This window comes from Sminthopsis crassicaudata, chromosome 1 (assembly GCF_048593235.1).
Source record: "Sminthopsis crassicaudata isolate SCR6 chromosome 1, ASM4859323v1, whole genome shotgun sequence".
NCBI lineage: Eukaryota > Metazoa > Chordata > Mammalia > Dasyuromorphia > Dasyuridae > Sminthopsis > Sminthopsis crassicaudata.
Window position 1 is genome coordinate 52,213,494 of NC_133617.1, and position 26,790 is coordinate 52,240,283.

General features: G+C 51.8%; 3 protein-coding genes across 4 annotated transcripts in view; 1 reads left to right on the top strand and 2 right to left on the bottom strand.

Moving 5' to 3' along the window:
* Positions 1-7,606, top strand: part of UPF1 (UPF1 RNA helicase and ATPase) — a 57,711-nt gene extending 50,105 nt beyond the window's left edge. Inside the window, exons 21-24 of the mRNA XM_074302996.1 lie at positions 2,764-2,925; positions 3,160-3,377; positions 3,735-3,857; positions 5,351-7,606. Coding sequence (XP_074159097.1) covers positions 2,764-2,925; positions 3,160-3,377; positions 3,735-3,854 — 500 coding nt within the window. The 3' untranslated portion in view covers positions 3,855-3,857; positions 5,351-7,606. The remainder of the gene's footprint in view (positions 1-2,763; positions 2,926-3,159; positions 3,378-3,734; positions 3,858-5,350) is intronic.
* Positions 7,607-9,698: 2,092 nt separating this feature from the next.
* GDF1 (growth differentiation factor 1) lies at positions 9,699-12,116 on the bottom strand. The gene is made up of 2 exons (XM_074303011.1): positions 11,252-12,116; positions 9,699-10,671 (listed from the first exon to the last, which is right to left on the bottom strand). Exons 1-2 carry the CDS (start codon positions 11,568-11,570, stop codon positions 9,851-9,853), a joined length of 1,140 nt encoding a protein of 379 aa, XP_074159112.1. The 5' UTR covers positions 11,571-12,116; the 3' UTR covers positions 9,699-9,850.
* On the bottom strand, positions 12,011-24,231 carry CERS1 (ceramide synthase 1). Of its 2 annotated transcripts, none has more exons than XM_074303023.1 (7): positions 23,883-24,231; positions 19,153-19,312; positions 18,379-18,559; positions 16,521-16,682; positions 16,192-16,339; positions 12,805-12,923; positions 12,011-12,116 (listed from the first exon to the last, which is right to left on the bottom strand). In XM_074303023.1, the coding sequence occupies exons 1-7, from the start codon at positions 24,111-24,113 to the stop codon at positions 12,074-12,076; spliced, it is 1,044 nt and encodes a 347-aa protein (XP_074159124.1). In that variant the 5' UTR covers positions 24,114-24,231; the 3' UTR covers positions 12,011-12,073. The 2 variants fall into 2 exon arrangements, with proteins under 2 accessions (XP_074159124.1, XP_074159132.1); XM_074303031.1 differs by having other exon boundaries at positions 16,521-16,637; positions 23,883-24,218.
* Between the last annotated feature and the right edge of the window lie 2,559 nt (positions 24,232-26,790).

Consider the following 26,790-nt stretch of genomic DNA (forward strand, 5'->3'; position numbering starts at 1 on the left):
AGCAATACCCCCAGGACCTTCGGGGGAAGGGGGGGAGATGGTTCCTACCCAAAAAAATTAGTGGGGCTCATGAATGCATTTCCTCGAGGTGAAAATGGACTTAGCATCTATGGCCTGGAGGAAATTGAGCCACAGGGGAAGTAAGGGTGTTTTTCATATTGGTGGCACCTGGTGCAATTCAGGGTGTATCTGACTACATATGCTGATTTGTGAGATAATGTGTAAAAAATTGTCTCTCAATTTTTGTTCCTTACATTTTGGTCCAAAACCAGACTTCTTATATTCCCCTTCCAAAAAGGTTTTTTGCCTTAATTTTCCTGTCTAAGTTTCAACAGAATTACCTGTTCACCAGGCTCAGAAGATCAAGATGATAGTGAAGGGATCAATTCTTCAATCTTAAGAGTTAGAAAACCTGGTTTTCTAGAATGTTCTAGTTCTGCCACTTAATGGTGGTGAGTTACGTTACAGATACAATAAAAATCAAGTAAAATATATATATATATATAAAGTGGTTGATAAACATTAAGGCACAGAAAACGAGTGGTTCTTTATTTCCTGACTCTTAAAAGCTGCCTATACCTGGAGATCCTCTCAAGATCAAATTTGAAATCAGATACCTGAGTAGTTTCTAGTCTACCTATGAATACTCATGACTGACTACAGCCTATTTATCCATTGGTCAAATGAGAGAATTAGATTAAATAGTGTGTTGTGCCCAAGCTTTTGTCACCCTGCCTCTCCAGCCACATTTCCCAGGACAACACAAATTTTATTTCCTCCATAAACCAGCCCCCATTGATAGTCTCCTGAGTTCCTGGAATTCTTGATTTTTTTATGTCCTACAATGTAAATAGGACTCATCCTATGTAGTGAGTAGTTAGAAATTGCAGCATTAAAGAGCACTTTGATATACAGTGGAAAGAGTACTAGTCTCAAAGTCAGGAGTTGTCTGGATTTGAGTCTCCCCTTGGGCTTTAGCTATAGGAGCCAGGCAAGTTATTGAACCTTTAGCCTCATCTTTATCTAGAAAATAGTGATAAGCCTATGCTGTATGTACTATACTTTCATATTGGTTCTGGGATGCAATTTCTATATAAAGATATTGGTATATCTTAAGTGCTACATCATTTTCAACTATTATTGTTTCCATATTTATTAGACATTGTCTTGTACTATTTGCTACTGTTTTGTGTTTATCTTCTCCAACTAAAAGGCAAGGACTATTTCTTTGTACATATGCTTTCTACAAATCTAGTGTGATATTCATTGCACAATATGGCCTAAGGTTATAGGAGTGGTGCTCTATAATGTTACTTAAAGAAAATACTAAAAACCATGGATCCAAGTAGATGTTGTACCCTTTGAGAGAGTTCATGTACTTATTTTCATTTTCCTGCCAGTAATTCACCTTTTAGACTTGAATTAGTCCCTCTGGAGACATTTAGTCCATTCCTTTCCTGAATCCATTCTAAAACATTCCTGCAAATGGTCTTTCCAAGTGATGAGGTTATTGCCTCATTAAGTACACTTTGGTAGGTGGTTGACCTTCATTCTTGAAGAGGACCAAAATTACATCACTATGTTAGAAAAAGGTTAGTGTGTTCAGCTATGTCCGATCAGACCCATACAAGCTCAGAATGCTCTGCCACAGGTTGGATACTAATAGTCCCTATGAACATTTGATGTGGATGTTCTAACTTGGCACATTGCATCTGAGCTACTTCATTGCTTTGTTCATAGAACACAACATCTCTGATGAGGGTACACCATATTTTGGGTGGTCCAGTGTCAGTGTCTCCCATGTCCTACCATCTTTAAGCCTTTATTGGAACATTGAAAGTTAGGAATGAAGTGTTCTTCATTGAAATTGAGTCAAAATCAGCCTTCCCCATCATTTTTTTCCCCTTAGCAGCAGAATCTTATTTTAAATGTATTTAGTGGTGACAAATCTTGATCCTCAGAACAGAGATTTCCTCCCCTCCCCCCAGGCTGGTGTTAAGTGACTTGCCCAGGGTCACACAGCTAGGAAGTGTTAAGTGTCTGAGACCAGATTTGAACTCAGGTCCTCCTGAATTCAAGACTGGTGCTCTATCCACTGTGCCACCTAGCTACCCCCAGAACAGAGATTTGACCTTGGAAAACAGTTTGAAATCATTTGGAGTCAAGCTTGGTAGATATGCAATTTTTTTCTAGTCAAGAATTAAATATGATTATAAAGTAATGAAGCTGATTTTCTTGTGTGACTTGTTGAATTGTTTTTAAAAGTAATTCCCAAGGAGGAGGAGTTCAAAAAATGTTTTTAGCAAAGGCTTATGTGGAGGTAATAGGTAGCTGCAACAACAAAAAAAAAAGAATGAATAAATTTTAAAAACCAACAACCAAACAATTTTGGCAAGTAATTACTCCTGGAGTTCAATTTTCCCATCTATACAATAATACTCCAACTCCACCTACCAGAATACTTTGTTTTTAAATGGGTCCGTAACTCTTGCATTCTTACTCTATACCTATTGAGTTACTTAAAAGAAGTCTTCCATGTGCTTAAGTTTGCAGCTCATGTAGTCTACTTCCATTGTGTTCTATTGGGTTGGATTTTTCACTCCCTAGAAGGCTTTCTTGAAATTTATAAAGCTTCAGGAATGAGATGAGTGTTTGTTGCCATGAATAAAGCCTTGGGCCCTCCTTATCCGGGAGCACTGTCTTTCATGTGTCCATCGGTGTTTTGTGTAGGTAAACCATATAACTCAGGTATTCATTTTCTAGGACGTCCATCGAATATGTATTTTCAAACTCACGATCAGATCGGGATGATCAGCACCGGACCCAGTCATGTGACTGCTATGAACATTCCTATTCCTTTCAACCTTGTGATGCCGCCAATGCCACCGCCAGGCTATTTCGGCCAAGCCAACGGGCCAGCTGCAGGTAGCACTGCTCAGGTCTCCTTGGGGGTGTCCCTGGTGTGGTGGGCCTTGGAGCCAGGACTGGGCTAGCGCAGTGTGGCTCTGGGCTGAACCTTCTCTGGTTTTACTTTTCTCCTTTGTAATGCACACCTTGGCTAAGGCCTCAAAAGTCCCTCAAAATCCCAAAGTATAATGAGTCTTTTGCAAGTGATGACAGTAGTAATGATTGGAATAAAATGGGGTGCTTTCTTTCTAGGCCGTGGGACACCAAAAGGGAAGACTGGTCGTGGGGGACGCCAAAAAAATCGCTTTGGGATTCCTGGGACTAGCCAGGCGAACCTCCCAAATAGTCAGGCCAGCCAAGATGTGGTCTCTCAGCCCTTCTCCCAGGGCCCATTGACTCAGGGCTATATTTCCATGAGTCAGCCATCCCAGATGAGCCAACCGGGGCTCTCTCAACCAGAATTATCCCAGGTGAGTGAAAAGCCTATTTGGCTTCGATTAGATCTGTCTTTGATCAACATGTCCTTATCCAAGGGAGAGGAGGCAGTAGGGGCGAGAGGCACCAAGGTGGGATCCGGGTTGGGTGTGGGTTTTCTTTCTTGCTGCTTTGTATACTTTTCCTGAAGATCCTCTTCTTTGAGATGACAAAAACCTAGTGCATCTCTGACAGTTGTACTTTAGCTCTCCAGAAGTGAGAAACTGAAGGCATTGGGAAAGATTAATCAAGATGAGAAGGAAAGAACCTCTCCTTTGTGGGTGGAAGAAGTCTCCAGGTTGTCAAATGGTCTTATTTTTGGATTTTAAAAACATTCCCAATTTCTCCCACAGGACAGTTACCTTGGTGATGAGTTTAAATCGCAGATTGATGTGGCTCTGTCACAAGACTCTACTTACCAAGGAGAACGGGCATACCAACACGGTGGAGTGACAGGGCTGTCACAGTATTAGAGTGTAAGATGGGGCACCATTGGGGAGGGGAGGGGGTTTTGCGGAGGGGGGAACTGTGCTTTTTTGGCTTTGGACTTGTTCATTTGTTTTACAATAATCTTTTCACACCTGTCAGGCTTAAACCATAGAATATTTCTTTTTCACTATGTTTGACAAATTTTAGACAGCATCAAAACATAAAATTCTTACCCAAATGCTGACTAGTAGAAAATTGAAACACATAGAAGCAGATCAAAACATATTACAACTAGAGGGTAACAGTTTGGTCTCAAGGACTTTTCCAAATTTACCAAACTGGGCGAGCCTGTTCTTGAGACAGTATTCCCTAATGTAGCCATTAGGGTTGGGATCTGTTGCAGGAAATACTTAGGCATTCCTCACAGGCCATATATACATAAGCTGCTTTTTGTACTTTTGTCAGCTAGTGCTTTTTAACAAAACTAAAATCACTTTTAATTTCAGTTACTTGCAAAGTTATCATTCTGGGTATTCTTAGAAGTAAAATACCTTTGGGGAGTGAATACTGCAGAGAAGGACAATTTCTAAAAGATTTTTTTTTTAATTTTGATTTTGAATCTGGTACGATTAGTGTTTTTTTAAAAATGGATCATCCTGCATTATTTTGTACTTGCATAATTAGAAGGTAGACCTTTTCCCTCTTAATGACTATTAAAGCCAGGCTTGAATTTTGAGTAAGAGCTCTCTTAGCTTTTTTAATCTTTCTGTTTTCTAGGAGGCTTTGGTAAGACCTGAAATGGTTCCAAATCTACAGCATGGGATAGGAAAAAATGATTTAAAAAAAACAAAATACTTGTATGAGAAGAGACTTGACTTAATATCCTGATTCTAGCACTTAGCAACTTTGTGATGGCCTAGCAAGCCTTAATTTCTTTAAAATTGGAATAGCCTTATGTGCAAGCCTGTCTTGTTTATTTATTCAAAGTCTACTAAGAACAAGGCCTTGTGCTGGTTCAGGGGGAGATATAGTGATGAAAGAATTTATAGTTGAAGAAAAGGTAGTCTGGAACAGTGGTAATATCTTAGAATACATCTGTCTCAGCTCTGTCATTTGACAGATGAGGAAATGAAAGTCCAAACTGGTGGTACCCTGTGCAGATGGGTTATCAGAGCCCCCCTTCCACGTAGGAGGGTTGCCCAGCATGGATGGCAGTGTCTGAGGTGAAAGCCAACAGTAGGGGTAGCAGGAACCATTCATTGGTGAAGCACTGTCCTTGGGGACCTGGCGGGGATCAAGTCTAATCCATTTACAGCATCCTCTCACAAGCAGGAAGTGATCAGAACAAACCAGATCAAAATCCAGGACCCTTTTGTGTGCACCATGCTGTTCTTTGGAATTGGTGGGTAGAGTGCAGTCCCTTTTGTCCTGATACATGGCACTAAAGCATGGGCTTTTCAGGTTGATGGAAACTGCTGTATAAATCAGACCTAAGAAGGTTGTCCCACCTCTCCATTGTTCTTTCTTTCTGCCTTTCTAGGTCAAGAAAGAAGAGCTAAGCTTATGTGGAGCTTAGTCCATCAGCATCTTATTCTGGGTAATAAAAAAATAAAATAAAATGGATACCTGTTTTCCACTGCTAAAACTGAAGCATCACTGTGTGAGAGCAACAGGGGAGAGAGAAGAGAGAGAGAAACCAACCAATGGGGAGACGAGAGGAAGGAGCAAGAGCGAAAGAGAGAGAGAGAGAGAGACCACTGCTAGCACACTGAGACGAGGAGAATGGCCGAAGAGGAGAGAAGCAGAGCACTGGCTGCACCGCGATGGGAAGGCGGGACTGTCTCAGCATCCCCCGGCCCGCCAGACTGCTCCCCCGAAGCTCGCCCTGACCGAATGAATGGTCAGCTGAGTCCCTGCTCCCCCAGCCCAATCAGCTAAGAGAGAAGGGCCTCCAGCAAGGCTCACTTCATTCCATACTCTGGTTTGTGAACAGGGCAGCGCCGTTCAGAGCAGGAGGGATGGCAAACCCTCATCTCAGAGTTAAATTTTTTTTTAAGGGGACTATGTTTTAGCAGGACAAACTGTTCACATTTTAGCAGCAGAGACAAGATTCCTTCTTACTGTTGGCAGAACCCGCCACATTTGGCAACAGCAGATGGCCAGAGCTCCACTCTGAGATGCAGGGTTTGTTGTTCACACTGGCTCTGAAACCTCAGTGTCATCATGTTGCCTGTGTTCTGAAAGGGTTTTTCATTTAAAAGAAAAAAATTTTTGTTTGTTTTTAAGAGATTCTTTCAAAGGAGCACTGTTATTTTATTTTATTTTATTTTATTTTTTTTTTTTTTTTAAGTTTGTCTCTGAAATCTTAGCGGTGGACCTGGGAGATAAGAGAAGCTTACCAGAAAAAAAATTTTTTTAATTTAAATTAGAATCACCAACCTTGAAGAGAACTTTCAGAGAATTTTAAAGTTTCCTCATTCAGCCTCTTCTTTCACAAGGGATCACAGTCAGTGAGGGAACCTGGGCCCAGGCCCTAATTCCCCATGGGGTCCAGCCTGAGGAGGCTTTCACACTTTTCTCTATGCTTTTCATAGGCTATTGTCTGGACTCTACTCTGTGAAAACCAGCCTTTTCTGTAAGATGAACCGTGCGCTTAACAAGGGGATGGGGCTCCAGGCCACGGTGGCCCTGGAGGAGAAGATGCTAGGCTGCCTGCCCTGTTCACTCCTACTGAGGAAGGGGAAAAGTAGGGGCTCCTGGGGATTATATTGGTTTTGAAGTAAAGATTCAAAGACATTACTGAAGTGGGCTGAAAAAGAAAGGAATCGTTATGGGCAAACAGGCAGTTGTTGGAAGGTGGCCTTTTAAATAGCTGGTGGCTTCTTTGGTGATGTCCTACTTTCCAAAGGTAGCTGGAGGAGTCCTTAAAAACACAAACTGACCATAAACAAGGCCCAAGAAAGAAACCCTGGAGACCGACCCCTCCAGGTGGGGAACACCACCAATACAGCATCTTCGTGATTTGGAAAAGATGCTGGAGGTGACATATCAGAGAGCACACTTAAAATGACCCAGCCAGTCTTTCTAAGCTCTACTCAGCTCAGGGCTACTCCAAACAGGACTACTGACGCTGTCACTTGGCTTTGCAGCCTTTTTAGAAACACTGAGTGCTGGGAACATTCAACTTCTTGTCCTCCTGTTCTGTCAAACTCTCTAAATTTGGAAGAAGTCTACCTCCTAATTGGCAAGGGTCGGCAGAGTGTGACTTAACTAAATGTAGATAATTTTTTTTAAAAACCTTCCAGAATTAAGTTAGCTTTATGATCAAGGGGCATGAAGGGTTTCTGGCCTGAAAGATGGGGGCAAATTATTTCACTTATCATTTAGAGAACTTCTAAATTGGCCCCTCCTGCCAGTATACTAAAATGCTATAAACTGCAGTAGTTTTGTTTTTGTTTTTGTTTTTGTTTTACTTTGAAAGTCAACCCCTCCGGTTTCTGTCCTGAAGATTTTCTAGCCGACCACTTATGCAAATTTGCCGCCTTCTGTAGTTTTCCAAGACTTTTTCCCCCTTCCCTTTCCTTTCAGAAATCAATGATCCAAGTATCATTAGATTTCCACCCCAAAACCCATTCTGGACAATACTGGTGACCTGAGACCTAGGACACCAGGAAGTACCACCATTTTTTGTTTTGTCCCAAAGCTTACATAGATGGCAAAAAAGAAAAAGAAAAAAAAAAAACCTACCACAAAACCCCTATCCCTCCCACCCTGTCCACCCAGTACCACCCTACCCTCTACAACTCTTTAAAAAAAGCAAATCGGCCATTCTATTCTAAAAAGAAAAAAAGCCTCCAGAGTTTAGACTTCTAAAATGTACAGATTAACAGGTACACACGGGCCACCTTCCTTCCTGTGAGATGGACTCTTTTATTTATTAACATTGCCGAAAGACTTTTTAATTTTTTTTTCTTCCTTCTGGATAGGCTACTTAGTGCATAGAGTTTTGAAATAGTTTAAACTGTAACCCTTTCTGCAATGCAATCCATTGGGTAATGTGTCCCCCCTCCTTATTTCACTGGTTGGAATGCTTTTTGCCTCTGCTCTGTGGCTTTTTTTTTTTCTTTCTTTCTTTTTTTTTTTTTTTTCTTCGTAGCAAGTTACTCTGAGTTTTATAAATCCATGAACATCAGTGTCCGCACGGTGTCATTTTGATTTTTGGTCAGTTTGTTTTAAGCTGTTTGCCATCAATAAAATATTAATAAAACACTCTCGCATTCATACTTGGAGCTAGATATTCATTGTAGAGAGTAGTCAGTGAAGCTCCTAAAGGCTACTTGAAAGAAGGGAAGGCAGTTGTCCCACTGAGAGGACTTTTTATACCCATTGACAAATTGCTGGGTTTTGGGAGCATATTAATTGCCTGGCTATTTCCTGCTCCTGCTGTCAACCTTTCTGCAGTGGCCATTTGAGGTTAGTGGAAAGGGCACTGATTGAGAAAGGCCAGGAGCTGGGGTTTTCACTTGGCTATGCTGTTGATGACCTGTGTGGACTAAACAAATTGCCTTTGCTTCTCTAGACCTTGACAAAACCAGCTGCACTCCAAGGCCCAAGCTTGATTACTCCCCCTGTAGGTTTAAAGAGATTGTCTGTCTCCCTGCAGAGAATGGGGTTCCTTTTGAATACTGGATTTAAGCAGACTTCCTGTGAATTCCTCCTGAGGTGAATGGGAGGGGAGACAAATGTAGGCTTTGTTGTGACCCAGGGTCACCACTCCCCACCCTAGCTGTGCCCAAACTTTTATCTCATTCTAAAACCATTTCTGACCAGAAGGGGGAGCACAGTGAAAGAAGAGGTGGCTGGTTTTTTTTTTTCTCCTGAGAGCATAATACACCCAACTCTTGGATGTTCCCCATAGATCTAATGCAGTAGACTGTTTTAAAAGTGCATAACTTGTGATTGATTGTACAAGAAGCAGTTACTTGAATCCCTAAATTATCACCCAACAGGATTTTTCCCCCCTCCTTTTTAAAATGAGTTTTCTAGAGTAGAATGGAGACCCTGAACCCTTCAACTAATAGTTGTTGCCTGTTAAAAGAACTAATTACAGGCTTTAGGAGATACTGGGAAACCTGTTACTTAAAGTAGAATCAAACATCATTGAGCACCTGATTTGTATTATTAGGACCTATACATACAACCACAAAAACCCAAAATTATTCTTGCCTTTAAGAACTAGGATGGGGACTGAATTTGGGATTTCATTGGCAACATTCATTTACCAAAGAATTGAGAGGAAGTGAGTGGTCCAGAGTCCCTTGGTCAGGATTTGGGTTCCTGGCTTTTGAGTTTTAGTTCTGTACTCCGGCCCTCAAGGAATTCTACTTAAATACAGTTCTAATAAGGCCAAGCATTAGAAAGGGCTGTCAGTTTTGAGCTGGGTGTGGAGGTTGCAGTTTCAGTCTGCTGTCCAACCCTGGTGTTGGGAACTAAACAGCAGGCCCTCGAGATACCTGGGTGGCTTGGGGTGTTCCAAGCCACCTCTTCTCATGAGTCCTGAGGCAGGACTGGTTTCCATGACTTCTGAGGGTCATGAAGCTCTTAATCAAACCAAAGCTGAGAAAGCCAGACTGCCTGGCTCTGGGAGGCAGCAGAGCCAAATATTGATTTTGTTCTGCCCTCAGATTTCCCACGGCTCCCACCTGGCCTCGGCAGACTTTTCCCCAGGGGGCTTGAGGCACAAGAGAACAAGAAGCACGTTGTGAGAATCCTTTGCCCTAGGTCTGCCTTGGTCCCCTACCTCCCTCATCACCTAGGAAACCCCCAGGGACCTTGGGTCCTGTGAATTGGAAAGCTGTTCTCCACAAATTCTTTAGGCTAAACCAAACCAAAACAAACCCAGCAGTTTTATTAGTCAGGTTTTAAGGTCAGGATATACACGAGGGAGGGGGGGCAGGCCCACATACACACGGGGATTCCCCTTTGGCAGGAAGGGGTGGAGGCCAGGTACTCTTCCCTGCCCCCGGGGCCCAGGCTCCCCTCATCGGCACCCACACTCGTCCACCACCATGTCCTCATAGTGCCGGAGGACCACATTGTCACTGTTGTCGTAGAAGAGAACAGAGATGGGCGAGAGCTTCACGGGAACGCAGCAAGGGGGGGGCGTCGTGGCCGGAGCTACCGAGTGCATCAGGGACTGCATGACAGCGTGGTTCAGACTGGAGATCTTGGTGGCAGTAGGGAAGAAGCAGTGCCCTTGACAGTAATTGGCCATGAAACCTCGAGGGGCAATGATCCAGTTGTGCCAGCCCACTTCCCGGAAGTTGATGTACAGCTGGCGAGCTGCACAAGGAGGGTCGGGGCTGTCCAGAGAGTGGTGGGTGGCACGGCCGCGGCGCTTCCTGGAGGCGGGCTGGCACAGCTGGGGGTCGAGGGTCACCACCAGCAGGGACGCCTCCAGGGACCGCCCCAGTGTGCTGCACGATCCCCGAGGCAGGGCGCCGTGTCTAGCAGGCAACACCTCCAAGATGAGGCTCAAGTTGTGGGGGAAGGTGGAATTCCCCATCAGGCCCAAGGCCAGCACGTCAAAGTGGAGGGGGTCGAGCAGGCTGGGCACTGTGCGGCTCAGCAGCACTTCTCGCTGGTGCCAGTGCAGGGGCTGGCCCCACAGCCGGGGGCGCTGGGCCTGCGCCAGGCTCAGCTCCCAGCCCTGGCCAGGATCAAGGGCCCCTGGGGCACCGAAGTTCAACTCCAGGCGGACCAGGGTCAACTGCTCCTTAGGGTCTAGGAATGAAAGGTTGAAGAAAAGGGGCTTCTCCAGGCACAGGGAGCCCAAGGCTGGCTCTGGTGGGGCAGAGGCACCTAGGGGCCAAAGCGTCTGTGAGGCCGGACCGCTCTGCAGAGCCCCCTCCCGGCTTTCCCTCCTCCCCCTCCTCAGAGGCCTTCAAAAGTTGTGAGCAAAGGGTTCAAGTTCTCCGTGGGCACTTCACTGGCCCTGTGACCTTGGCCGGAAGGAGCCTGGCTATTATTAGGCAAGGCCCCAAAGGTCAGAAGCCCTATCAGTGGCTCAGGTTACAGGGAAGCCACTTCCGGCCCCGTTCCTGTTTGGGGCAGTTGCCCTGGAGTGAAAATAGGTCTGGAAGGCTGGGATCCAAGCCCGGCTCCGGCTTCCTGGCTCCTCTGCCTGACCCAGGCCCAGAGCCGGCTCTGGGGTCCTGGCCCCCCATGAAAGGCACGGGACGACACAGCTGGCCCGGGAGGGCCCAGGCCCCCGGGGCGGTGACTAGGGAGGGGGAGCGACGCCAGAGCCCCTCCAGGCCCGAAAGAGACCACCCCAGAAAGTAGTTTCACGGCCTCGCAGCTGCGGGAATCGAGGAACCCCACTCCCTCCCCCGCGGCGCCCCCTCCCCAGGGGACGCGTCCCGGACACCCCCTAATTTACCGCCATCGAGGACGTGCCGCACGATGTTCCCGGGGACGCCCAGCTCCTCCACGTGGCAGGGCAGGGGCCGGGACTCCTGGGGCAGTTCTTGGGGCTCGGCGGCCTCGGGGTCCCTTCGGAAGAGCCGCCACATGACGGAGGGGACGGGGCGGGTGGGAGGGGGCCCGGAGGGCGGGCTCAGTCCCAGGGTCTGCAGCAGGGCACTGGCTTGGGGCGAGAGGGCCCCGGGCGGGGGCTGGGGCTGGGGCTGGGCCAGGGCCAGGAGGAGGGGAAGGAGCAGGAGCCAGGGCAGGGGGGAAAGAAGCTGCAGAGCCCGCATCTTCCTCGACGCTGCGCCCCGGGACGGAGGTCTGCGCTGGCCAAGCTCCTGCTCCCGTCTTATAGCCCGGGCACCCCGGGGTCCGGGCACCCCGGGGCGAGGGCGGGAGGGGCGCGGCCCTCCATTGGCAGGGAGGTGTGAGAGCCTCGCCCCTTAACCCTTTCCAGCCCAGAAAGGGGGGGGGGGGGCGGGGAAAGGGTTGCCGTCTCCTCGCTTCCAGTTGCTCACTGCAGGGGACCTTCCTGCACTCAAAGCCGCCTGCGGATGCCGCCTCAGGAATTCCCGGGGATGGGGTTAGGGAGCGGGGGAGAGCCGCCCCTCCCCTTCAATTGGTCCAGCCCCCCAAGTCGAGTCCACATCCCCAAAGTGCCTGGGGACAAGACGGGGAGGACGGCTCCGGCAGTGGGCTCCGGGGGCTTGGAGGGGGGAGGGGCCGGAGAGGGGGAAGGGGGCACTAGATGGGAACTGGAGGGAGAGGGGGGTCCCCAGGGGTCTGCAGCCCCTCAGAAGTGCTTGTCTTTCACCAGCCCGTTCCTCAAAGGCTTCCTGGAGGGGCAAGACAAAAGGAGATCAGCCCCGGTCCTCCCCCAGCCCCTTCTCCCGGCCCCGGTCCTCCCCCGCCCCTTCTCGCGGCCCCGGTCCTCCCCCAGCCCCTTCTCCCGGCCCCGGTCCTCCCCCAGCCCCTTCTCCCGGCCCCGGTCCTCCCCCAGCCCCTTCTCCCGGCCCCGGTCCTCCCCCAGCCCCTTCTCGCGGCCCCGGTCCTCCCCCAGCCCCTTCTCGCGGCCCCGGTCCTCCCCCAGCCCCTTCTCCCGGCCCCGGTCCTCCCCCAGCCCCTTCTCCCGGCCCCGGTCCTCCCCCGCCCCTTCTCGCGGCCCCGGTCCTCCCCCAGCCCCTTCTCCCGGCCCCGGTCCTCCCCCAGCCCCTTCTCCCGGCCCCGGTCCTCCCCCAGCCCCTTCTCGCGGCCCCGGTCCTCCCCCAGCCCCTTCTCCCGGCCCCGGTCCTCCCCCAGCCCCTTCTCCCGGCCCCGGTCCTCCCCCAGCCCCTTCTCGCGGCCCCGGTCCTCCCCCAGCCCTTTCTCCCGGCCCCGGTCCTCCCCCAGCCCCTTCTCCCGGCCCCTGTTCTCCCCCGGCCCGGTCCTCCCCCAGCCCCTTCTCGCGGCCCCGGTCCTCCCCCAGCTCCTTCTCCCGGCCCCGGTCCTCCCCCATCTTGTCCCAGCGGGCCCGGCAGCACTCACTCTTCCTTCCAGGGCTTGGGGGGCGGGGGGGTGCCCTCTACTGCCTCATCGTACTCCCGCACGTCGCTCACCTCCCGGACCTGGCCCGTCAGCACCTTGGCGGCGAACACCACGATGTACTGGGGAGAGGGGAGAGGGGGGAGGGGGAGGGATGAAGCCGCCTCCTCCGCTCCAGGCGGGGCGCTGACTCTGGGAGTTCAGGGCCGGGGAAACCCCTCTTCGGAACCTGTGTCAGTTACAGCTGCCCCAACTACACAAGAGAGGAGGCGTCCGAGCGGACGGGCGCCCAAAGGAAGGAAAGCGCCAGCTCAAATGTGACCCAGACAGCAGCGGTGTGGCCCTGTGCCTCAGTCTCCTCACCTGCAAAATGGGGCTCCCTGCTGAGAACCAATGAGGCGATATCTGTACGGCACCGGGCCAACACGATTCAGTAGTTACCTGGGGATTCTATTAGCCGCACACAGCGGACACTAAAATGCTCCCTCCTTCCTCAGTTCACTTGGCCGTGGATCCCACTTACAGGAAGCTCTTAGGGGCTAAACCTGTCTGTCCGTCCCTCTGTCTCACTTCAGTGCCCCCAGCCTTCTTTCTCCTCTCCTGTAGATGAGGAATTCAGGGAAAGAAAGACCTAAGGCCCCATGGGGGGGATCCTGGGCTGGTGCATCCTGGCCCCAAGCCCACTAATTACTCAGCCGTGTTCCGGGACGGCTGGGGCTCTCTTAGCAAACCTAGCCGTCACCTGCCGCCTTCTCCTGCGGCGCTTGTTACAGGACGAGGAAACTGAGGCAGGATCATGAAGCCAGGGAGCGCCTGAGGTCGGATCAGAATTCTGGGTCTGGACCCACTCTAAAACTTTTAGATAGTACTTTAATGTTTCTACTTTTTATGCCTCATTTGATCCTCCCAATTGCCCTGGGAGGTAGTCGCTATGATTAAAACCCATTTTACAGGTGAGGAAATTGAGACAGAGACTCCAAAACCATCCCACCCAAACCCTCCCCTCTTCCCCGTCATCAATGGTCCGTCACCATGCTTCCCATCATCCTTCACTCCCCATCTTCAGTACATCACCAAGCGCGCTTGCACATGGAGGAGGCCCCTTCACCTCCCACCAGGCCACCAGCCTCTCCCTGCCTCAAGCCTTCCATGCAGCTGCCCAAAGTCCCCTAACTGGCCGCTCCATCCTCACAGCTCTCCCCAGTCTTCTGTCCTCCAAAGACCCCCGCCTCCTGGGGGGTCATCTCCCCCCTCCGGGCATTTACCCCAGCTTCTCCCACGTGGACAAGGCTCTCCCTTCTCACCTCAACCTCCGGCCGCCCCAGTTTCCTTGGAGAATCACCTCCTGCAGGAAGCCTTTCCTACCCCCCTCCCCCACCAGTGCTCACACCTTCCCTTCCAATACCGACTTCTATAACTTGCATGTAAGGAATGGAAACTCTGAGGAAACTGTTCATTTCTGTCTTTGGAAGCCCAGCCCTCAGTCTCCAGTGCTTATTGAATTCATATCGAATTGAAAATAATCCTTGGAATCTTGGGCAAAGAAAATGTACCTCTCTGCTTCCATTTATGGCCACCAAAGGCTGATTTTGCAAAACTCTGTCACAAGGAAAGAGTCACTGAGGGGGAGGAGGGGAGAAGAGGAAGGCAGGAAATAGCAAAAAACTAAAGCCATGTAAAAACAAGAGACACAAATTCACTTATTTTTAAAATTACCCTGGGAAGGGAAATAAAATAAGGATCATTCCCTCCCCCCCCTGCATTTGGCAGATGGAGAAACTGAGGCTCAGCTCAGCTAGTTGTTGAGAGTGGGAGCCAAACCTTGTCCCCAGGTCTCCAGACCCCCAGCCTAGGCCCCTCAGAACGACCTCCACTCAGCCCCAGGACAAAGAAGGCACCCTGAGTGCTGGGACCCCCAGCTTCCCCTGCCCCTTGGTTCTGTCCCATCCTGCCGTTACCCAGCTGTAGACCAACCCTGCGCTTCCTCATCGGGAACACGGTCAGAAATATTCTCGTGATCCCTGTGTCACAGGGCTTTGTTAGCTCCAGAAAATGCGAACCAATATTATTCACAAGAGACAAGGAGCTGCAGCTGGAGCACTGGGTTACTGGATCTGGAGGGGAAAGACCCGAGTTCAAATCCTACCTCTGCCACTTGCTAGAAGGCACCATGCTGCACGGGGTGCTCGGCTTGGAGGCTGGAAAACCTCAGTTCAAATCTGCTTATTGGGGTGGTCTGTACTTTAATCTCTGTGTGCCTCAGTTTCCTCCTCTTTAAAATGGGGATGCTAACAGCACCTTCCCCCAAAGTTGTTGGGAAGATCAAAGGAGAGAATAATTGCAATGTGCTTACCACAGTGCCTGGCACACAGTAAGTGCTACATAAATGTTAGCTATTATTATAGCTCTGTGACTCTTTTCTGGCTTCATTCAGACTGGAGAATAATCCTACTGATTGATGCTTAAAAGGTTTGCAGTTTTTGTTTTCGTTTTCATTTTTTCCTTATTGATCTGATTTTCCTTGTGCAACATGATATTTGTGGAAAACCAGAAGAATTGCACTTATTTAACATATATTGGATTACCTGCAGTCTAGGGAAGAAGGTGGGGGAAATGGAGGGAAAAAAATTTGGAATATAAGATGGAATATTGAAAATTATCCATGTATATATTTTGAAAATTAAAAGCTTTAATTATAAAAAGAAAAAGGTTTGCAGTGCACACTTTTACAGGATTTATGAGGCTGGATCCTTCCCATCCATCTTCTGGGGTGGATGTTATTATTATTTCCATTTCTCAGATAAGAAAACCGAGGTTCAGAAAATTTCTAATCAACGATTAGCTTCCGAGATGAGATATGAACTAGGTCTTCCTGACTCTCCATGAAGTTCAGCACTTTCCTCACTAAACCACCCCAGTGCCTTTTATCTCTCAATCCCATTATTGTAAGAAAACTGGTGGGAAATCCTTCCTTGTCACTTAACATCTGTCTGCTCTGCTTCCCCATTTGTAAAAGGGGTAAAAGAAGAGCATTTTTACCCAGACCAAATGAGATGATAACAGTAACAATAGCTAACATTCACTACGTGCTGAGAGCTAAAGCACTGTAGAGATTATTTATAATCTATAATAGACATATAGCATTTAAATACTATATATGGCTAAAAGTCTATGCTGTAATCACATTTATTTTTTACAAATATATGTATTATTTTACATATGATTATATATAAAATCATATGTAGAATTATTTTCAAGTTTATAAATAAATGTTATTCTTGCATATCTCTGCCTCCCTTCTGTCCCGCGGAGCTGACTGGCCCATTCCCCAGTTCCCCCAGGCCCCAGCTCTAGCAAAGTGGCCCCATCCTCCTCCCCCACCAGGCTCACCAGAAACCAGTAGATATTCATGAGCAGGAGGGTGAGCAGCAGGGCATTGAAGAAGAAGTAGAAGGGGATGTCGGGGACGGAGAGCAGGCTGCAGTGACACGTGGCGTAGAGCACTTTGAGAGGAAACCAGTAGAGTCGGAACCAGAACCTTGGGGAGACAATGGAGAACACAAAGGAGGAGGATTAGGGAGCCCAAGCAGCTGAAGAGACCTGCCCGATGTCCCCCGGCCAAATAGCAAAGTGGGGACTGGAAGGGAGGAAGTCCACGGGGGTAAAGCCTTTCACCACCCAGGAGGGGAGCAGAGGAGGTGACTCGGGGCCTGGCTCACCAAGTGACGCTGAAGCTGACGCAGCCTACATCTGAGATGAGGTCATTGAGCCGGTGATAGACGCCCCCTCGGAACTTGAAGTAGACGTTGAGCTTGGTGAATTCCAGCTGGACATCACTGATGTCATGGAGGAAGAGAACAAGGATTCCCACGTTGTGGTACCTGGTGGGGTGGGGTGTGGTCAGGGATGGCAGAGCTGGGAGGGCTCTTAGAACCCAGGGTGTCAGGGGTGGGAGGGTCCTTAGAACCCAGGAGGTCAGAGCTGGGAGGGCCCTTAGAACCCAGGGTGTCAGGGCTGGGAGGGCCCTTAGAACCCAGGAGGTCAGAGCTGGGAGGGCCCTTAGAACCCAGGAGGTCAGAGCTGGGAGGGCCCTTAGAACCCAGGGTGTCAGGGGTGGGAGGGTCCTTAGAACCCAGGAGGTCAGAGCTGGGAGGGCCCTTAGAACCCAGGGTGTCAGGGGTGGGAGGGTCCTTAGAACCCAGGAGGTCAGAGCTGGGAGGGCCCTTAGAACCCAGGGTGTCAGAGCTGGGAGGGTCCTTAGAACCCAGGAGGTCAGAGCTGGGAGGGCCCTTAGAACCCAGATATCAGAGCTGAGAGGGCCCTTAGAACCCAGGATGTCAGAGCTGGGAGGGTCCTTAGAACCCAGGAGGTCAGAGCTGGGAGGGCCCTTAGAACCCAGGGTGTCAGAGCTGGGAGGGCCCTTAGAACCCAGGATGTCAGAGCTGGGAGGGTCCTTAGAACCCGGGAGGTCAGAGCTGGGAGGGCCCTTAGAACCCAGGAGGTCAGAACTCGGAGGACTCTTAGAACCCAGGGTGTCAGAGCTGGGAGGGCCTTAGAACAGGGAATGTCGGAGCTGGGAGGGCCCTTTGAACCTGGGATGTCAGAGCTGGGAGGACTCTTAGAACCTAGGGTGTCAGGGGTGGGAGGGTCCTTAGAACCCAGGGTGTCAGAGCTGGGAGGGCCCTTAGAACGCAGGATGTCAGAACTCGGAGGACTCTTAGAACCCAGGAGGTCAGAGCTGGGAGGGCCCCTTAGAACCCAGGAGGTCAGGGCTGAGAGAGCCCTTAGAACGCAGGATGTCAGAACTCGGAGGACTCTTAGAACCCAGGAGGTCAGAGCTGGGAGGGCCCCTTAGAACCCGGGAGGTCAGGGCTGAGAGGGCCCTTAGAACGCAGGATGTCAGAACTCGGAGGACTCTTAGAACCCAGGAGGTCAGAGCTGGGAGGGCCCCTTAGAACCCAGGAGGTCAGGGCTGAGAGAGCCCTTAGAACCCAGGAGGTCAGAGCTGGGAGGGCCCTTAGAACCCAGGGTGTCAGAGCTGGGAGGGCCCTTAGAACCCAGGAGGTCAGAGCTGGGAGGGCCCTTAGAACGCAGGATGTCAGAACTCGGAGGACTCTTAGAACCCAGGAGGTCAGAGCTGGGAGGGCCCCTTAGAACCCAGGAGGTCAGGGCTGAGAGGGCCCTTAGAACCCAGGAGGTCAGAGCTGGGAGGGCCCCTTAGAACCCAGGAGGTCAGGGCTGAGAGGGCCCTTAGAACCCAGGAGGTCAGAGCTGGGAGGGCCCTTAGAACCCAGGAGGTCAGGGCTGAGAGGGCCCTTAGAACCCAGGAGGTCAGGGCTGAGAGGGCCCTTAGAATATAGAAAGTCAGAGCGAGAACTTTAGAAGCCATCTGCTCAAATTCCACCATCCCAGTTGTTTTATACAGGGCGAATTCAGGCTTAACAAGACCACGTGCCCAAGGGCACTCCCAGTCAGTGATAGAGCTGGACCAGTGCTCCCAAGCTGGGCCTGAAACACTGGGGCACCAGAGACTCCTGCAGGTGTGAGACTGATGCTACCAGGCCTAGGGAGACTGACCTGAAGGCGTAGGAGAAGACAATCAGAATCAGGGTGACCACGTGGTGCAAGAGCATCACCACTGAGTCCTTCCGCCAAGCGTCCATGTAGAGGGTAGCATAGATGGAGTGCCCGTAGAAGCTGCCCTGCAGCAGGTAGGCCACAGCGATGTCCCTGGGCACCTCCATGCCTGGCTTCCAGTCTGGCAGAGGAACAGTCAGCCCTCAGAAGCCGCCTCCCAAAGCCCCTTCACAGCCATCTCCTTAAAACTGCTCATCAGACGGGGCTTCCGAAGGTCACCATGAGTCAGGGTCGGAGCATAAGCTCGAGCCCGGGCCCAAATGCGTGGCTTCTGGTCCCCCAGAGGTACAAGCGGGGCTCTGTCTGTGCACTGGTGCGAGAGCCCCTCAAGAATTTCCAGGAGCAAAGTTCCCTTAGAAAACCTATCCCCAAATTCTGCCTGGGGCTGTCCTCCTGCCTTCCCGCCCGCCCGGCACCCAGCTCCCAGCTGTCCCACATGCAAAACCTGCTCTAAGCTGCATCCTCTGAACACCTGCTTGCTGTTATGTCTTCTGTCTCCCCCCCAGATAAGGGGTTCCCCAAGGCAGGCATCTCTCCCCCAGGATTAAAGGTCCCCCCAAGGAGAGCGCCATCTTTCCCTCTTTCTCTTGCTGAAGACTTCTCTGTATGGGCGCATGCCAGTGTGGCGATGTGGGGGGGTATGGGGGAGCGGGCTGGGTGAGGGGTGGCGATCTTCCGTCCCTGGAGGGGAGGGGACACCGCTTCTGGCCCTACCGTAGAAGACGGAAGGTGGGTCGTGGAAGAAGGGGTAATTGGTGCCGAAGAGCAGGTAAGCGCTATACCCCCAGGCTGTGGAGTAGAAAAGGAATTTCCAGGCACTCTCGGGCATCTTGGCAGCATCCCTGGGTTGCAGTTGGCACCATCTGGCCAGCGGCTGGGGAGGAAAAAAGGGCGAGACTGAAAGGCATCCCAGACTCCTGCAGCAGCACTGCCCAGGCTCGCAGAAAGAACACCAGGTTAGGTCATGATAAGAATAAGAATCCTGATTCCTTTATCTAATATCGCCCCAGGACGAGCATCTTTCCCTCAACAACGCCTCAGTATTCTCATCTATAAAATGGGGGTTAGACCTTCCCTTGTGTTCTGACTCTAGATAAATCTCACTTTCTATGTCTGAACACGAGGTAAAACAGGGGAGTCTAGGTAATTTCTGAAGTCTCTTTAGCAGTGAATCCTGTGAGCTTAAAAGGCCTGTTTGGCCCATGAGCCACCAGATGCAGACCCTCCATGCCCAGACAGATGGCACACCCCCTTCTGGCTCCCTGGCATAAGGTCTATTGGGAGAGACTGCTGCAGCTCACGAGCCCCTTCCCCAACAGGACTGCCCGGATTGGTCCAGACAGGAGCAGAGCTGAAGTTTGAAAGTGTGGGCAACGTGCCCATGGCCCCAGGAACAGTGGGAGGGCAGGCAGCCTGGCACATTTGCCCACCACACCACCCCATGCCCGCCCCCCAACAGCTGACCCTGGGACAGTAACAGCACAGACCCAACTTGACAATCCCCAGCCTTCTTCCTCTCTCCCCTCCCTCCCTCCCTCCCTCCTCCCCTCCGCTCCAACCCACACTCTCAGCTAAACTTAGACCCCAGCTGTCTAGATGTAGGTAAGGGAAAAGGCAGAAGGGATGGGGAGGAGAAAGGCCGTGGCAGGATGGAGGAGGGGATGGGGATCCGTGGAGGAGAGAGTGATGGATAAGCGCAGAGGCAGGATGGAGAACGCTGGGTTGTGAGGGGCCTGTGGATGGCGGGTGATTTAACATGGCTACTATCCTGAATCCACCAAGGCTGGCCTTCCAGAGGGAGGTGCCCCAGGCAATGGAGTGGCCTGAAATCACTCTGGACTCCAGAAATAACCCTTGCCCCAGCCCTCCATCCCAACAGAGACATTGCCTAGGAAGGGGGAGTAGGGAGATGTTGCCATGGTGACAGGCAAGGGACTCCTGTTTCCATTGGCAACGGGGCTGAGGAAGCCCCTCCCAGGCTGGTTCCTGGAGGGAAGTGCTTTCAGTCCAGCTCCAGCTGTCCTTCATTCAAGTTCCTCCCTCCCCTCCCCACGTTCCCCTTCCCCCACACCACTTTCTCCCCTACCACAGTACTGGTGGGGGAGGGGCTCATCCAGCTCCTGTGCCTTCAGACTCAGTCCCTCAAACTTGCTTCTGGCCTCCAGGCACCATATTAATCCTGCAAGGTCCCATCACACTGTTTTGGACACCAACCACATTTTCGGAAGGAGGCTGAAAATTGGGGCTGCTCCCAGAGGGAAGGGTCGCAGGGTTGCTAAATAAGCAGTTAGACCCTGTTCTGAGGAGGGCCGTCAGTTTGAGAAGAGCAGCAAAGAGGCAGTAAACGAGGGTGGGAAAAAACTGGGCATGACTGGGGAGTGGGGGGAAGAAACAGGGTCCCGGGGTTCAAGTGGAGAACTGGCTGTTACTTGGAGTTTTGGTCCCACATGGCAGAACTGGGGTCAGGGGGGAGGAGGAGTTAGCAGAAGGGCAGATTTAGGCTGAGGAACCTAATGAAGAATTTCAAACTACATCTACCCAGAGGGCAATAGGCTGCCTCAGGACTCCCCCAAAGGTCTTCCGCAAAGCCTGGGTGACTACTGGTTTGGCAAGCTGAAAAGGAGATTCCCATTCAGCTACAGGCTGCAGCAGATGCACTCTATGCTCCCCTTCCCATCCCAGTCTTCTTTACTCTGTTATAATAGTTAACATTTATGTAGCACCTACTGCATGCCAGACACTGTGTTAAATGCTTTACGAATATCTCATTTGATCCTCAACAATCTTGGAGAGCAGGTGCTGTTTTTATCCCCATTTTACAGATGAGGAAACTGAGGCAAAATAGATGTAGTCTCTCAACTAGAGAGTATCTGCATCTAGAGTTGAACTTTGTCTTCTTGACTCCAGGCACTTTCCCCACTGGGTCACCTAAATGTGCCATATAGGCTCCTCCTATTGGAGAATCCAGACACGCAGCAGAGTCCAGACTCGGGCCCAGCCCTCAAATCTCATCCTCCCCATTCCCTCTCAAAGCAATTCGTCTGAAGCCTCAGCTTTTCCCCTCTATATCAGGAGAGAACAAAGCTGGACTGCCATCACAAGTGGGAAGCAGCAGGACCCCAGGTAGGGATGACCCCCTCTAGAAGTCCAGCTCAGAATAAAGTCAGGATGGCACGGGAAGGACAGATCTGGCTTTAGAGATTCTGAGCCTGGTCCCCCCCACATTAAGTCCCTGGGGATAACGGAGAGAAAATAAATTATCGTTCCATCAAATTCTGAAGCTCATGTCAGTAGCTGTGGGTCAGGGCTAACCAAGGAAGGGTCAGCTATGCCGGCCAGAATAAGGATTATGCATTATCTCTGGATCTCAAAGATCTAGGCCATGTCTGCCGGTTCTTCCCCTGCCCCCAGCCTGGGAGGGGGGGGCTGCCAGATGTCACAATGCCTACAAGCTTGAGATGAGTCAACGACATGACCCAGCAGCTAAAAATGCTCATTCAACATTAGGCTTCATTAATAAGCACAGTGTCCATAAGAGGGAGAGGGAGGGAGAAGGGAGCAGGGGCAGCCGCAGGATGATTTGCTCTGGACAGATGACTGGAAGGATATTCATTAAGTGGAAGTCTGTCCAAATAAGGGGTAACCAGAAAGATGAGGGCACTGTAGATGGTGAAAGAAGTCAGACTTAACTTTGATGTATGTCATGGACCCCTTCTCAGAATCATTTTTAAACACAAAAAAGTGAAATTCATAGGATCACAAAGGGGAAATCAATTCTCTTAACACACAATTGGAAACCGTTGCAAGTCTGAGGAGCAGGACGAGATAAGAGGACTTGAAAAGCTTTGCATGAGAAATGGATTAGACCTGTTCTACTCAACCACACAGGTGATGGGTGTCAGTTCCAAAGAGAATCATCCCAACACTCAAAGCTTCCCCTAAAGAGATGGGAGCTGCCTTAGGGGTTCCCATCCCTGAAGGCTTCCAAGGAGAACCTGGACGAGCAGCAGGGTATTTCTGTTCAGGGAGGAGATGCTCTAGGTACCCTGAAATTCTAACGTTCTCAGCCTGGAAGGTCTGAAGGTGAGAAAGGTTGCAGCCAGACTCTAATAGGAAGAGAAGAGTATAGAGTCCGACTCAGTGCTAAGCGAGGCAGAACAAGGACCCCTTCCCAGGGGGTCCTCTTAGCAAGCTAACACTATGTCCCATGTCCTGGGAACACAAGGGACAGTCTCTTCCCTGGTGGAGAATGGCCCCATTGTTAGGGTCACTGGATCCCCTAGCGCCTCCCCCCATGCTTTTTCCCAGGCTGGTTCCTGCCAACCCCTAGACGGGAGGGAAGGGGAGGGGGAAAGGGGTATAAATCTGTCCCTAGACTAAGAGCCAAGCGCCGGGGGGCTGGGGGACGTTCAGGGCCTGGGGCCTGCCCCCAAAAGGGCCGCGCCTGGCTCCCTGCACCTAAGACAGGAGCTCAGTCTCACTTCCTCTAGCTCAGCACCAGAGGGGTGGGCAACAGTCCAGGTCCCAGGGGTTACGGGCCCGTACCCCTCTCGCTCCCCGGGAAGCAAGGGAAGGCTGACTGCCTCCACTTGGGGTCTGAGCCCGGAGAAGCCCCCGAAGGCGGCTACCTGTTAGGGCTCCCGAAGTCACCTTCAAAGAGCGCCGCAGGGCAGGGAAGGCCCCCATTCGCCTGGACGCGGCTCTCCAGCTTGGCCCCATCCCTCCGACTCTCCCTCCTCTCTCGGGCGCTTCCCAGACAAGCCGGCCCAGGCCAGACCCGGGCCCCCATTCCGGGCCGCTGCTCAGCTCGATCCGGCCAGGAGTCCCCCAGCCACCCACCGACCCAGGTCACGTGACCCTCCCCTTCAGCCACCCCACCCCAACCCCCGGGGGCAGACGGGAAGCCATATGCTCAGGGCTTCTCTTTGGTCTGTCCCTGAGTCGCCCTCTCCCTCCTGCGTCCGTCCTCCGTCCACCCCCACCCCGGGGGTGCTTGCACCTGCGCACACAGCAGCCTCCTCCTTGGCAGCCCCCTCCCGGCTCGGTTTGGGCCCCGCCCCTCACGCCACAGCAGCCCCCTCCTCTGCCGGGCCTGGGTCCCGCCCCTCCGCCTCAGCAGCCCCCTCCCCACCCGGCCGGAGCTCCCCGCTTGAGTCCGAGCCCCCTTTCTGGGTCAGGCCCTTCTCGGTCCGCTGTGCTCCAACCCCCGCCCGCCTTACCCCTTTCCGGGCCTGGTCTAAGCCCCCTCCCCACAGTAGTGACCTCCCCATCCATCCCCTCCCCGCGGCACGGCCCGCGGCTCCTCTCTTCCCCGGCCACCCCCCCTCCAGCTCGGCCGGCGCCCCCTTCCCTCCCCTGGGCTTGGCCCGCGCCCCCTCCCCTCTCCCGTCCCCCAGCCCCCCGGCCCTCCCCGCTGTCCGGCCCGGCCGGCGGGCGCCACTGACCCGAAAGAGGCCGGCGGCAGCGGCTTGGCGCAGCGCGGTCCAGGCGAGGCCGGCCAGCAGCAGCAGCAGCAGCTCGGCGGCGGCCAGGTGCGCGTGCTGGGCCCAGCTTCGGCGGCTCCGCTCCCAGCCACAGTCCGCACAGCCCCGCGCCGCGTCCAGCAGGCTCCGGTAGCTCCGCTGCAGCAGTTGCGCGTAGCCCGGCATAGGCTCCGGCCCGGGCCCCGGCGCCATGCCTGCCCGCTGCCCCCGCCGCCGGGAGCGCGGGGGACCCTCGCCCGGCTTCTGCCCGGCTACCCGCCCGCCCGCCTGCCTGAAGCGCACGTCACCGCCGCTGCAGGGAGGGGAGAGGAGGAGGAGGACGACAAGGAGGAGGAGAGGAGGGATCCAGCCGGCTGTCTGGGGGCGGGGGAGGTGGAGGGCCGGCACCTCGAGAGAAGAGCCGCGGGGAGGGGAGGAGGAGGCGACCTGCCGGCCGCAAGGGCGGGGGTGGCAGTGGGGGGGGGTGAGTAGGAAGAGGAGGGTGGGCAGCACAGAAAAAGACAGCTTGGGGAGGAGGGGAGGTTCAGGCTCCGCCCCGGGACCCGCCTCCCTACCCCTCCTGTACGCTCCCCAAAATGGGGGGGAGGGAGACAGCCCTTCTTACAGGGGGCGACCTGTAGATACTCGTCTCTGCCACTACCCTTAGAAAGCCCCGTCCCCTCTTTCCAGAGAGGGAAACTGAGGCCAACGGAGGGAAAGCGTTTGGCCTAAGATCACACAGTGACTAGAACCCAGGATCCCACGGTCCCAAACCAGACCTAGAGTGTTAGAGCGACTACGCTCTCGTTCCCCACTCCCGTCCCACACACAGAAAAAGAGATTGCAGTCTCATCTCTCATGTCCGTCAGAATAGCCCAGCAGCAAAACGGGCAACGTCAGAGGTGATCCCTTCTCTCTGAAGGGGTCCGGCCAGCCCTTCCCCATCCCTTTGGCAAGGGATGCTTCGTGGAGTGGGAGATGAACCCACCAGATGCCTTCGGTGGGGGGGGGGGGGCAGGACGTGGGGCTCCTGTCCTCTCAAGCGCAGCTCCCGGGTTAGAACCGAACATTCCTCTGAAAGACTATTGCATCCAAATGGCCCCCTCTGACTCAGAAGGAGGGAGGCGAGAAAGGGGGAGAGCTGTCATAAACAAATCAGCTTTCTTGCTCTTTCCTGGTGACATTGTGCCTGGAAGGACTGGGACCCCTATGGCCCAGATTTTCTTTGGGAATTTTGAACCAAAGATGGGTCCCAGAGATATAACACCTCTCTACCTCTTCCCAACTCCACTCCAACATACACTAACCAACCACCAGGCTGCACCTGTGCCATTCTCGCCTCCCAAAGTAACCAAGTGACTTGTCCAAAGTCAGCATTTGAACCCCAGACCCTGAATCTCAAGCCCAGAGCTCTTTGAATTTTTCCCATACTGCCTTTTTCATCTCCCTCCTCCTCCCCTTCTCAGGATTTCCCACTTACACCCTCTTTTGCATGAGAATTCTCAGAGCATCCAGATTCAAAAGATTCAAAGATTGGTCTTGCCTAGCCAGACTCTTAACCTGAGCAAATTTGACTTGTTTTCCTTTTGACCTTCCAAATAAGCTACAGGTAAAGGAGTCAGGGCAAGGGACCAGGGCAGGGGAGGACCTATGAGCTGGACACTGAGGAGAACTGAAAGTTTTGTTAGGGTGGAAACAAGGGGAAAGATGAGGTGGGCAGCCATGAAACCACCCCATCTCCTCTAGTGGGCTAAAAGGAAGATGCATACAGTGAATCCATCCTACTTCACTTCTCCAATTGAAATGACCAAGCCATCCTATTTGAATGAATTAAAGAAAAAAAAATTAATGCTAACTAGGAGCCAGATTAGTAAGCACTGGGGATAGAAATACAAACAAGATAGTCCCTGCCCTCCAGGGGCTTACATTCTAGTAGGGGTAGGTGGTCCATGTTTTGGTATTAATGATTTGATTAGCTTTTTGAGTCAAAGTTGGAAAGTGTTGGAGAAAAAAGGATTGGGAAGGAAAGGGAAGGGGAAGTGGGGAGAGTTGAGAGAAGAGGCTCAAGATGAGTTTGGGTTTAAGCTTAGATCCATGGATCACCAATAAGAAGCCCAGAGTCACCCATCAGGAGCTTGGAATGTTGAATTAAAGGCACAGATATAGAATCATCAGCAGACAAGTCCTTTTATTACTCCCATTGGAATAGTTTCCAAATCTTTCTTTATTTCTCTGCTTGATATAATGGCCAACCTACTCCACTTCCTTATTTCTCTGGTTCACAAATTGAAGGTTGCAAAGAGCCTTGGCCACCCAATCCAGACTCTTCAAATTATAAATGAGGAAATGGACACCCAGAAAAATGATGTGACTGGTCCAGGGTGTGATAGAGATGAGATCTGAACTCCAGGCTTTTGATTCCAAATCCCGTGCTCTCTCCAGGGGGCCATGCTACTTCTATTGGGATGGTTTTGGTACCAGAACTTCTTCATTTCTCTATTGAAATGATATCCAAAGGAGGCTCAGTAAGAGGCCCATGGTAGGAATCTAAGGATAGACCAAGACTCACCCCAAGGCCAGGGAAATAAGAGAACACATGTTAGAGCAAATGTTCTCTCCCCACCGCCCCCCAGTTCTCAGAGCATCTCCCATTTGTCCCAGCCATTAATTCAATGTGAATTTTTTAATGTTTGCCATGTACCAGGCACTGGGCTAGAAATTGCCCATACAAAAGTTTTTCGAACTCTCTATCACACCCTCCTTCCTCAGGAAATTTTGGAAAATCTCATCTTTCAACATTGAATTTGCCTGGTTCTCAGATCTCATCAGAACCTTCGGATCACACCCTTTGAGTGGAAGAGCAGGGCCATGGAGCTCAGCACAGTTTTTC